The sequence below is a fragment of the Carcharhinus amblyrhynchos genome, chromosome 14 (genome assembly GCF_965287045.1).
Source record: "Carcharhinus amblyrhynchos chromosome 14, sCarAmb.v2.hapA, whole genome shotgun sequence".
NCBI classification, from domain to species: domain Eukaryota; kingdom Metazoa; phylum Chordata; class Chondrichthyes; order Carcharhiniformes; family Carcharhinidae; genus Carcharhinus; species Carcharhinus amblyrhynchos.
The window spans coordinates 76,853,817-76,866,908 of record NC_137337.1 but is presented as its reverse complement, the minus strand read 5'-3'; the positions used below and the strand labels follow the sequence as shown (position 1 = coordinate 76,866,908).

Below are 13,092 nucleotides of genomic sequence, written 5' to 3'. Positions count from 1 at the left end.
CCTCTTGTCTCCAAAAGGTGAAAAACATCCCCATCCAAATTTAATTACCATTAATCTGTAAAAGAACAGAAAATATAGAGAACAATACTTGACTTACACAAAACTTTCAATTACTCTGAAACAGCAATCCAAGATTCTAGTCCCCATTCAAAGTTTTTTTTAAAATGAGTATTTAATCAAAATAAACTTTCTAGGCGATTGAGGATAATTTGCTTCCCCTAGAATTCGATGTGCAATTGGCAGACATTGCTTGAAGTGTTGGGCAGATGAGTTTTTTGGAGGTTTGTTAGCTTTCTCTGATGCCTCAAGTTCTCTGTACATTCTCAATGAAGTCTCTTGATCTGTTCATTCTCTTCCATTTGGGAACTTTTCCATTTTGATGAGTCAGAAATCAAGGCCTCCCATGAATCAACAGGGATTTCCGTCTCCTTCAAAGCATTTGTTGAGGACATCATTAAATCTTCTGCCACAATCAAGTTGCAAATAGAACATTGACTTTGTGAATCTGGTGCCACGCGTACAAACACCATATGCTATAGGGCACAACTAGTTTTGAATGACTAGTGCCTTGAAGCTGGGCATGTTGGTTTGGGAGAGATTTCATTACACTAGATTTCAAGGATCTTGCAAATACACAATTGGTGGTATTTCTCCAGTGCTTTGAGTTGCCTGCTGTAAATTGTTTAGTTCTGTGAAGCATACAGGAGTATGGGGATCACTGCTGCCAGGCCTACCATAACCTTAGTCTTGAAATCCTGATCCACAAATACTCTTCTTTCTCAGTCAGCCAAAGGTTGAGCTGGCACATCAGAGGCAATGATGAATTTCATTGTGCACGTTTGTAGTTGTTGAGAAGAGGCTCCCAAGGTACAGATAATGATCCAGATCCATTGGGATCTCATTGGATGGAAGGAATCAAGCTTTGGGCATTGGTTCAAAGAGGACCTTCATTTTCTGTATGTTTGATGAAGGGTCCATTTATTCATAAACTTCGGAGAAGGAGTCAGCAATAACCTAGAGCTCAGATTCTGAAAAATGTGTCATTTACTTACTGAAGATCACAAGTGTTATCTACTTACTGATGATCTGTGACTGAAATTGGATTGGTTTTGGATTGAAGATAAGTGTAGGTGAACTGTTCCCTATCTGTGCAATAGATTATCTTACTGCTGTGGGTGATTTGCCTGAGATTAGTGGCTGTATTACAGCCAGGAAATGGAGAAAAGGGTTGGTGAATTGATGAAACCTTGTTTAGCTGAAAGTAACATCTTCACCTCTTCTCCATTTTTTCTGTTGCAATACTGCCCCTCAGTTCCATGAAGTCTTTCTGGCTGCTGCAGTAAGGAAATTGGCAGTCAAACATGGAACTGACCATCATCAAACAGCTACCCACATATATTCTGAAGGCAATTGGAGAAATCAAGAATTTTATTTCCAGCAGTTAAGTGGATTAAGGTGGATTCCGCTGGGTAGTGTCCTAGGCTCAGCCATTTGCAGCTACTTCAGCAATGAGCTTTCTCCAATAAGGTCAGAGGTGGGGATATTCACTGATGACTGCACAATGTTCAGCACCATTGGTGACTCCTTAGATACTGAAACAGTTCATGTCCAAATGCAGTAAGACCTAAAGTTTAAAGTTAACTTATCAGTGTCACAAGTAGTTTTACATTAACACTGCAATGAAGTTAGTGTGAAAATCCCCTGGTTGCCACACTCTGGCATCTGTTCGGGTACACTAAGGGAGAATTTAGCATGGGCAATGCACCCTAACCAGCACATCTTTTGGATTTGATTTGTTATTGTCACATGTATTAGTATACAGTGAAAAGTATTGTTTCTTGCACGCTTTATAGACAAAGCATACCGTACATAGAGAAGGAAAGGAGAGGGTGCAGAATGTAGTGTTACAGTCATAGCTAGGGTATAGAGAAAGATCAACTTATTGCAAGGTAGGTCCATTCAAAAGTCTGATGACAGCAGGGAAAAAACTGTTCTTGAGTCGGTTGGTACGTGACAGCCTTTTGCATCTTTTTCCTAATGAAGGTAGAAGAGAGTGTGTCCAAGGTGCAAGGGGTCCCTAATCATCTGGTTGCTTTTCCGAGGCAAAGTGTAGACAATGTCAATGGGTCGGAGGCTGGTTTGAGGAATGGACTGGACTTAGTTTGCACCCCTTTGTAGTTTCTTGCAGTCTTGGACAGACCAGGAGCCATACCAAGCTGTGATACAATCAGAAAGAATGCTTTCTATGGTGCATCTGTAAAAGTTGGCAGGAGTCTTTTAAATGTGGAAGGAAACCAGAGCACCCAGAGGAATCATATGCAGACACAGGGAAAATGTGTAGACTCTGCACAGACAGTGATCCAAGCCAGAATTGAACCTGGGTCCCTGATGCTGTGAGGCAACAGTGCTAACCACTATGCTACTATGCCTGGACAACATCCATGCGTGGGATGAGAAGTGGCAAATAAGATTTGCATCACACTAATGCCAGACAATGACCATCTCCAACAAGAGAGAATGCGACCATCACCTCTTGGCATTCAATGGATTTATCTTCTCTGAATGCCCCCACAACAACATCCTGGGGGTTGCCATTAGCCAGAAACTTACCTGGGCTAGCCATATAAATACTGCAGTTACAAGAGCACATCAAAGGCTAGGAATCCAGTGGTGAGTAAGTCACTTCCTGTCACCCCAAAGCTTGTCCACAATCTACAAGGCACCAGTCAGGAGTGTGGTGCAATGCTCCCCACTTGCTCGGATAAGTGCAGCTCCATCAACACTCAGGAAGCTTGACATCATCCAGGACAAAGCAGCCAGCTGGATTGACACTCCATCCACAAATGTTCACTCCCTCCACCACTAATGCACTAGAACAATAGTATGTACCATTTACAAGAAGCACTCACCAAGGCTCCTTAGGCAGCACCTTCCAAACCCATGACCATTATCATTTAAAAGGACAATGTTAAGACCCTGGCCAGAAACTCCAAGGTGTTCTACGAAGTTAGCCTAGACCCTAAGTTTTACATTTCATTTTGGTACGGGTGAGCATAAGCTGTTTTATTCCAGGTATGATTAAAGTGTCCCAATAGGAAGCTTTTATAAAAATAAGTTTTTTTTTAAAGTTTATGTATTAGTGTCACAAATTGACTTACATTAACACTGCAGTGAAGTCACAGTGAAAATCCCCTAGTCGCCACTCTGGTACCTGTTTGGGTACACTGAGACCAGAATTTTACTGGCATGCCCGCCTCGATCCTAGGAGTGGGTGAGGCTCAGAGAGCAGCATAGTCCATTGGCCTTGGGCAGGATTGTACGATCCTCAGGCAGACGAGCCAGTAAAATTCCACACTGAGGGAAAATTTAGTGTGGCCAATGTACCTAACCAGCATGTCTTTTGGACTGTGGGAGGACACCCACACAGACACGGTGAGAATATACAGACTCCACATAGACAGTGATTAAAGCCAGGAATCAAACTCGATTCCTGGCAAAGTTTATTTAATAACACAATTCAAATATAACAAATAAGAATGAACATAACTTTTACCAATGACAAGATTCCACATAACACAGTATGCTCCTCATGGCTATCTATCTAAACATCATCGCAGAGACATACACCCTTCTCTAGACTTGACATATAAACAGGTATGCTCACATCATGCTGGATTTGCAGCTTTTTAACACCTATTGTGAATCGGTCCTTTCAACTTTGGATCAATTATCTGAGACTTCCCAGTCCTGGAATTTCAGAAAGCCTCTGGAGAAGGAGAAACTGAGCTTCTAGCAGCAAATGAGAAACAAAACTAAAACTTGACTAATAAAAATGGATTGTCTCATTTGGAAAATTGCAGAACTCTGGAACAATTTTATGTCTGGCTCTTCTTCCACACACAAAAAATAAAGGAGAAAACAAAAATTGTACCCTTCATGACCTTGAATGCCTTAAAGTGCTTCACAGCCAATGATACACCTAAAGTATAGACAACAGTTATAATTTAGGGAAAAGCAGCAGCCAAATGGTGCACAGCAAGATCCCACAAACAGCAATGTGATAACCACATAATGTTTTGATTTGATGGCTGACAGATAAATATTGGCCAAGAACCAGGATTTATCAGAATATAATCATAAGAGCTTTCATGTCCATCTGAGATGTCAGGTGAGTTTTATATTTAACATTTCATCTGGAAGACAGCATCTCAAACAGCGCCGAACTCTCAGTACTGTGTTGAATTATGAACTTAGAATGATGTTAACCTGTGCTCTTCAGCTAGTGGAAATTTATTATGGAGCACTGATGTTGTAGGGTGTGATAACAAGTAACATAGAGGTGCTACGCGACAACTGGAACAGAAAACAGCAGATTTATTGTAGAAAGGTTCACTATACAGGATTACGATCTAGACTGCATGGAAACCTTCGGCAGGCCTGATAACTTCACAGGGTGATCATGTGATGTTTCGCTTAAAGGGACCATGCCACAACCCTGTAAAAACCCCAAATATATAGCATTCCTCCCCCTTTATTTCAAGGCTAAACGACAAATTACTGAGGCGTTTATACCTGGTCTAATTTTGTATAGAATGTTTTTGATGCTGTGCAGCATGACTCTAAATTTCACAATCAATAGGAAAAGCAATCTGGGAACTACAGGCCAGTGAGCCTCACATCTGTAGCGGGTAAATTGTTGGAAGATATTTTGAGACAGTATCTACAGGCATTTAGAGATGCAAGGACTGATTAGGGACAGTCAACATGGCTTTGTGAGTGGAAAATCATGTCTTACAAATCTAATTGACTTTTTTGAAGGGGTAACCAAGAAGGTAGATGAGGGCAGTGCAACTGATGTTGTCTACATGGACTTTAGCAACACCTTTGACAAGATACCGCATGGCAGGTTGTTGCGTAAGGTTAAATCTCATGGAATCCAGGGTGAGGTATCTAAATGACAGAAGCCAGATGGTTGGCTGTACCTTTAGGACTTGATTGCCTATAAAGACTCACATTCCAACCATTACCTTATAATTGAGTTTGTGTCTTTATATGCCCTGGTGTGCGAACACAAATCCTCTCTCACCTGAAGAAGGAGCTTGAGGCTCCGAAAGCTAGTGCTGCCAAATAAACCTGTTGGACTTTAACCTGGTGTTGTGAGACTGTGTTTACCCCAGTCCAACACCGGCATCTCCTCTCTGTGAAGCAGCAGTGCTGACCACTGTGGCATCACGGTTTGATTATTTGAAAAAAAACCAATGGGCAGCACTTTAGCCTACTCCCCTGGGAATAGTCGTCAATTGGGGTTTTGGTGGAGGGTCAGCCATGGAAGTTGAGCACAGTTGCCTTCTTTGTCCTGGGTTCCACCATCTCTGCCTCAGCGCCGCCCTCTTTCCCCGCCCTTTTCCCAGTGACCGTTAAGCTGCGCGCGCAGCCCGCATTTCAAACGGCTCGAGCCAACCAGAACCGCGCACCGCAGGAGCGCCACCATTTGAGTAGAGAGCAGAGGCCCCAGCGCGGAGCTGGGAAAGAGGAGGGGTAGAGAGAGAGAGAGAGAGGGCCCCAGCGCGGAGAAAAAGGGGAGTGAGGGGCTTCAGCGTGGAGAAAAAAGGGGGTGAGGGGCCCCAGCGCGGAGCTGGGAGAGAAAGGAGGGGTAAGGGGTGCCCCAGCGCGGAACTGGAAGGAGCGAGTGGAAGAGCCCGAACGCAGAGCAGGGCAAGAGACTGAGAGGGCCCCAATCGTGGAGGTGAGAGGTGGGTGGTGGGGGAGAGCAGAGCGGCCGATCGGAGGGAGCTGAGAGAGGGGACCGGGGAGGAATCGCAAGGCCCACGGCGCCGACATGAAGGGTGACAGGAATGTGTTGAGGCTGGCCGCTGCCCAGCAGCTCCGGGCTTACGGCATCAAAGTGAAAAACTGGAACCGGATCAATGGCCGGGCTCAGGGCCGGGTAAGGAGTGGGAGTGGGGGGAATGGAGTCACTGCATGTTTATATTAGCATGGTGCTTGGGGGGGGGTGGGGGCTTAATGAGTGACAGTGTTTACATTAGACTGGGGGGAATTAGTGAGTGACAGTGTTTACATTAGACTGGGGGGGGATTAGTGCGTGACAGTGTTTACATCTGATGGGGGGGGGGATTAGTGAGTGACAGTGTTTACATCTGATGGGGGGGGATTAGTGAGTGACAGTGTTTACATCTGATGGGGGGGGGATTAGTGAGTGACAGTGTTTACATCTGATGGGGGGGGATTAGTGAGTGACAGTGTTTACATTAGACTGGGGGGGATTAGTGAGTGACAGTGTTTACATCTGATGGGGGGGGATTAGTGAGTGACAGTGTTTACATCTGATGGGGGGGATTAGTGAGTGACAGTGTTTACAGTGGACTGGGAGGGGTTAGTGAGTGACAGTGTTTACATTAGACTGGGGGGGATTAGTGAGTGACAGTGTTTACATTAGACTGGGGGGGATTAGTGCGTGACAGTGTTTACATTAGACTGGGGGGGGATTAGTGAGTGACAGTGTTTACATCTGACGGGGGGGGGGATTAGTGAGTGACAGTGTTTACATTAGACTGGGGGGGATTAGTGAGTGACAGTGTTTACATCTGATGGGGGGGGATTAGTGAGTGACAGTGTTTACATCTGATGGGGGGGATTAGTGAGTGACAGTGTTTACAGTGGACTGGGAGGGGTTAGTGAGTGACAGTGTTTACATTTGACGGGGGGGATTAGTGAGTGACAGTGTTTACATTTAACGGTGGGGATTAGTGAGTGACAGTGTTTACATTTGACGGTGGGGATTAGTGAGTGACTATTTACATTTGACTGGGGGGGATTAGTGAGTGACTATTTACATTTGACTGGGGGGGGATTAGTGAGTGACAGTGTTTACATTTGACGGTGGGGATTAGTGAGTGACAGTGTTTACATTTGACGGTGGGGATTAGTGAGTGACAGTGTTTACATTTGACGGTGGGGATTAGTGAGTGACTATTTACATTTGACGGCGGGGGGGGATTAGTGAGTGACAGTGTTTACATTTGACGGCGGGGGGGGATTAGTGAGTGACAGTGTTTACATTTGCCGGTGGGGATTAGTGAGTGACAGTGTTTACATTTGACGGTGGGGATTAGTGAGTGACAGTGTTTACATTTGACGGTGGGGATTAGTGAGTGACTATTTACATTTGACGGCGGGGGGGGGATTAGTGAGTGACAGTGTTTACATTTGACGGTGGGGATTAGTGAGTGACAGTGTTTACATTTGACGGTGGGGATTAGTGAGTGACAGTGTTTACATTTGACGGTGGGGATTAGTGAGTGACAGTGTTTACATTAGACGCGGGGGGGGATTAGTGAGTGACAGTGTTTACATTAGACGGTGGGGATTAGTGAGTGACAGTGTTTACATTAGACGCGGGGGGGATTAGTGAGTGACAGTGTTTACATTAGACGGTGGGGATTAGTGAGTGACAGTGTTTACATTAGACGCGGGGGGGGATTAGTGAGTTACAGTGTTTACATTTGACAGGGGGGGGATTAGTGAGTGACAGTGTTTACATCTGACGGGGGGGGGATTAGTGAGTGACAGTGTTTACATTTGACGGGGGGGGGGATTAGTGAGTGACAGTGTTTACATTTGACGGGGGGGGATTAGTGAGTGACAGTGTTTACATTTGACGGGGGGGGGGATTAGTGAGTGACAGTGTTTACATTTGATGGGAGGGGGTTAGTGAGTGACAATGTTTACTCAAGGAGGCAGCTCACCACCATCTTCTCAAGGGCAACTGGGATGGGGTTCATATGGTTTTTCTTTACAGTGAGCTGTAGTGTTGATATTGGATAAGGGCAAAGCAAAGAACTGGATTGAAATATTAATATTTACCTTGGTTTAGTGTGAATTTAGGATGTAAGACTGGATATCATGTCTCTCTAAGCCCTTTTGCAAGTAATTCCAAATTTTACTTGCCCAATTTAACTGAAGCTCCTATCATTTGCTGTTGCATAAAATCCTGTTCATCTGTTTCCAAAATACTAAATGTGGTTATTATATTTTGGAGACCTATGATTGTTCATCTAATCCAAGTAGATGCCAACTGAATTCAGGAGGTTGAATGATTATTTTCCATTAAGATTTAATTGAACTTTGCTTTGATTTCAAATTGGATGTGGTCCAGGATATTTGAATTCACAACCTTAATGCTGACACTGACCACTGGTGTTTGTGTCACAGGATGAAGTCAATGAACTTCTGAAGACTCTGCCAGCAGTTCCTGCTCCATCACATATCAGATACTCTTTGAGTTTGCTTTCAAAGTTCAGTGTTTGGTGCATTTTTGTTATATGGCAGGATGAGCTCAAAAATGGGTAATAAAAGTGAGTGCAGGATCAGTTGCTCACATGTACAACAGTGTGGCAGATGGGATAGAAAGAACATGAATATGCATTAAATCACATCATGGTCCTGAAGGGCAATCTAACAGTGGATAAAAACAAATTACTGTGGATGCTGGAATCTGAAACCACAAGAGAAAATGCTAGAAAATCTCAGCAGGTCTGGCAGCATCTGTAAGGAGAAATGCTGCCAGGGCAATCTAACAGATTGGTTCAAATTATAATTATGTTGTGAACATTCTGCGAATTTAAGGAACCCTGTCTCCTCAAGTTGCACAGGTTTAATTTCATGTCTTCATATTTTGGAAAGTACAACTCCCTGATATATATCATAGCCCACAACATGTAAATGAGATGTAAGATAATTTTGTTGTATAAATTAATCCGTATTATGATTTTTCCTGTGAAGATGGATCTCATTTTTCTATATTACCATCGAGGATACATTTAGGGATACTTATTTTGTTGTCATCAAGGGCCATTAAGGCAGGCTTGGCTCAGTGTTAATGCTCCTACTTCTGAGTAAGGTTGTACATTCATATCCAGGAATTTATGTACATAATCTAGGCTGAGGGCAGTGGTGAAGCAATGGAGTCACATGAAATATAATGTTGGAAAATGTGAAGTAATGCACTTGGTAGGAAGAATTCTCAGATAAGCAGAAAGGAATTTGAATGATACAGCACGTCTATTTTATAAGAAGGTACACAAGTAATTGCTTGATCGTATAGAATTTTGGTACATGCTATCAAAGCTTTTCATTTTGCACAAATCGGGTAGAAACCAAGCATATGAAATCTCAAGGGGAACAACAATTAATGTTGCACAAGAAGGAAAATAAATGGTTTTGCTTTGAAAGAATTTTGGTTTGTTCGTAATCAAAGTTCAAGAGGAATACCTGTTTTTGAACTTAGTGCCATTAATCTTTAATTGCAAAGTCCAGCTATGGTAAGCATGTTTCAGTCTTCAAGTCAAACTGCTGGGGAGTCTTCACATCTGAGTTGATTTTTTTACATGGATTGTTGCCCAGGTTCAGAAAATTTTGGCAAAGCTAAGATTTAATCAAGTCGAGTGAATGGCAGGATTTTTCTGGAATTTAACCAGATATGTAATTTCACAGGCTGTATCTTTATTAAAAGAGGATATGCTTTAGTTTTCTCTGGGTTATTTTGGTAACATGGGTAATATCTAATTTGAAACAATTGTGCATTCTTTACAATTGTTTTTAGGACAAGAAGATAGCATACAATGAAGTGTTTGGAACCCCTCTGCATGCTCTGCCACAATGCACTGTACTTGAACGTGCCACTGTTCCACAGTGAGTAGCAAAAGAGGTTGAATTGATTTTTCTCCTGGCCAAACAGCTGAGGTTATTAAATGTTTAGTTTGTGATCTTGTTTTTAATTTTAAAATGTTTATAAACAAAAAAGTTCACGTACTTGATCTTTTTATAGGAAAAGTATTGGGATTGTTTTGTTTAAATGCAATTTTGTTTAATTATTAAAGTAGAATACATTTAGAAAGTTAATTGTAATTTCCTATGTTTTAGACCTTGATCTATTCAAAATTTAATCATTTTATTCAAATGATCTGCTAATTCAAATAATTTTTAGCCCTATTCTCCCTTTATTGTTTATCTCACTTGTATAATTCAAATCTTTGTAATGGTGCAGATGTAGACTATATTAACACAATTATTGTTGTTTGCAAAAAGCCATTTTTGGAGAAACTAAAATGGCCAAATGATAGTTGTGTCAGTACTTGATGACATTGCATATATTATTAGCTTTAATTTTGGCAATTCAGAAAAAAGAATAGGTGATTGATGCAATGGGTAACAATGTGTAACTTGCATCAATTATCGCAGAGCAGAGAGGCCAATTTCTTGACTTCACGTGATATAACGAATGAGTTAAAAGCAAATTACTGCAGATGCTACTACCAGAAAATGCTAGAAAATCTCAGCAGGTCTGAAAGCATCTGTGGAGAGAGAACAGAACAAATGTTTTGACTTTGGATGATTCTTTGTTAGAACCCAATGCGATGATATTAAGACTATTTGTTTAAATGCATTTTGGTTACTAAGTTAAAATACCTTTGGATAGATTTAATAGGTGTATTTACATTATACCAATGGATTTTGTTTCAGAATATAACATTGGATAATTTGGCCCATTGTCTTATTTGAATGTAGTTCCAATAAATTGCTTATAGCACACCATCAGGGCTGGGATTTTGGATTGTTGGAGAGGTTGGGGTCAGTGGCAAACACGATTCCTAAGCACTTAAGCATATTTGCATAACAAAATTGCTGTGCTTCTGCCTTTCTACATTATGCGGGAGTTGAGATCCGGAAGTCATTACAACATTGCGGTTTTGAGCCACAACTGAAAACTTGCTCCACAATTCAAAGATTCCAGAATGCATTTGCTAGCCCATTTTATCTCTTTTTTTAAATATATGAAATGGGAGCATTTTAGTGAAAATTGCTTTTATGCTATTTCAACCATCTGAACTTTATAGGCTGGAATTTTACCAGCACGCCCACCCAGATTCCGGGGGCAGGCTCAACTCAGTGGACAGCTCTCTCCATTGGCCTGGGCGACATCATACAAACCTCGGGTGGACATGTCGGTAGAATTCCGTCTATAGTGCGGTTTTTGTGTTAACTGAAAAGTTTATAACTCAAAACTCTCTAAGATATTAAAGAAATATCAAATGTAGTGAATCTTAACAGTTATGGTTTTGTGCTGATCGGTCATGACCTGACTTTGCAGGTTTTTAGTTGATGCCTGTGGCTATTTAGAAAAGCACATTCACACGGAGGGACTCTTCAGAAAATCAGGATCTGTGATTCGCCTTAAAGCTTTGAAGGTAACAAAGATCAAAGAAAAATACTATTTTATGATCAAATGTTAACTGCACCTGAATTACAGTGAAATGGGAATAGTTCTAATTTTCCCAGTCCTTCGCGGGCACAGAAGTGGTTGTTTTCACCTCTGTTATTGTGGAATCTTGATATTCCAAAAATTGGGTTGAATTCTCCCAAGCCCTTGCTGGCGTGTTTGATGGCAGGCATAATAGGAGAATGTAACATGAGGTTCAGAAATAGGTTTCATGCTGACTTGAATCTACAGCAGGATCTCTTGCTGGTGGCTGTAATGGCAGTTCTGAAAATCCTCAGAGGCTGGCGTGAACCTCATTTGCATCCCGTTAATAGGATGCAGGTGAAAGCCTGACTTTTACACACCAGAGAGGCCAAAAACACGACTTGCACCATTGGGGGGGAGGGGGGTGGTGTTGGTTGGGTTACACCAAAACCTGTGAAAGTGGGTGAGCACAGTAAAAACTCTCAGAACACCAGGTTAAAGTCCAACAGGTTTATTTGGCAGCACTTCATCACCTGAAGAAGAGGCAGTGCTCCAAAAGCTCGTGTTACTAAATAAATCCGTTGGACTGCAACCTGGTGTTGTGAGACTTCTTTCCCTGCCTATCTCAGTCCAATGCCGGCATCTCCACAACAGTCGGTGGTGCAGTAACGAGGAAGGGGGGTGCTGGGATGTCATGATTGGGTCATACAGATGCTTGTGGGGGAGGGACCTTAAATTTAACTTGGTGATCTTGGCACCCAGTAAAAATGATGCCTTGATCTTAGAATCCCGGTGTTGCTGACGTGTTTATACCGCACCGTTCCATCCTGTGCGATCCTGGCCAGTACTTCTGTGAGGCAAGAAGAGCCTTCTGCGAAGCTGATGAGTTTCACACAGCTTTCGTTGTCTGATCTAACACTTTGTGCAGTTTGGGGGAAATTATCCCAAAATTGCACCTGTGGTATCAAATTTTTGTTGGAATGTTGAGGAGCAGTGTTTTACGTTAAAGGCAGTGTATAAATGCAATTTGTAGCAAAGCATATTTCTAAGTTTAGAAGCTTTAAAATGCACATACAATGTTCCTTTTTATTTCTATAATATTTCCCTCACTTGTCATGCTGATACTCAGCTGTTTGGTAATGAAGGAAGCGATGCTTTTGTGAAATAAAAGCTGTGCATTTTGTTTTCTCGCTGAATGTTTTCTTGCATGTTTGGGCTGAAGGAAATTGGCTTTTCAGAAAATGTTCCATAATTATTTAAAACCCCCCATGGTAACTAGTGTGATTGTACTTCAAAATAATTTTGATAAAAAAATGGTAAGGAGGGGGTTGGACTCGTGATACCATCAAATTCTTTGGATACAGGTGAGGTCCCAGAGGATTGGAGGATAGCAAATGTCCTGTTATTTAAGAAGGGTAGCAAGGATAACTTGGGTAATTGTAGGCTGGTGAGCTTGACGTCCGTGATAGGGAAGTTGTTGGAGAAGATTCTTAGGATATGTGCACATTTAGAACTGAATAATCTCATTAGCGATAGACTGCATGGTTTTGTACGAGGGAGGTCATGCCTCACAAATTTGGTTGAGTTTTTCAAGGAGGTGACAAAAACGATTGACGAAGGAAGGGCCGTGGATGTCATCTATGTGGACTTTAGTAAAGTATTTGACAAGGTCCCTCATGGCAAGCTGGTGCAAAAGGTTAAATCTCATGGGATAAAAGGTGAGCTAGCTAGATGGGTGGAGAACTGGCTTGGCCGTAGAAGACAGAGGGTAGCAGTGGAGGGGTCTTTTTCCGGTTGGAGGTCTGTGATTAGTGGTGTTCTGCAGGGCT

The 13,092-nt window shown here is 42.2% G+C and overlaps 1 protein-coding gene across 1 annotated transcript in view; it reads left to right on the top strand.

The window, feature by feature from the left end:
* The first annotated feature begins 5,788 nt into the window (after nucleotides 1–5,788).
* The window catches only part of LOC145352318 (rho GTPase-activating protein 11A-like), a 32,746-nt gene continuing 25,442 nt past the window's right edge, over nucleotides 5,789–13,092 (top strand). The window contains exons 1-3 of the mRNA XM_080202075.1: nucleotides 5,789–5,947; nucleotides 9,623–9,711; nucleotides 11,171–11,267. Of these exons, the coding sequence (XP_080058201.1) occupies nucleotides 5,840–5,947; nucleotides 9,623–9,711; nucleotides 11,171–11,267 (294 nt within the window). The 5' untranslated portion in view covers nucleotides 5,789–5,839. The remainder of the gene's footprint in view (nucleotides 5,948–9,622; nucleotides 9,712–11,170; nucleotides 11,268–13,092) is intronic.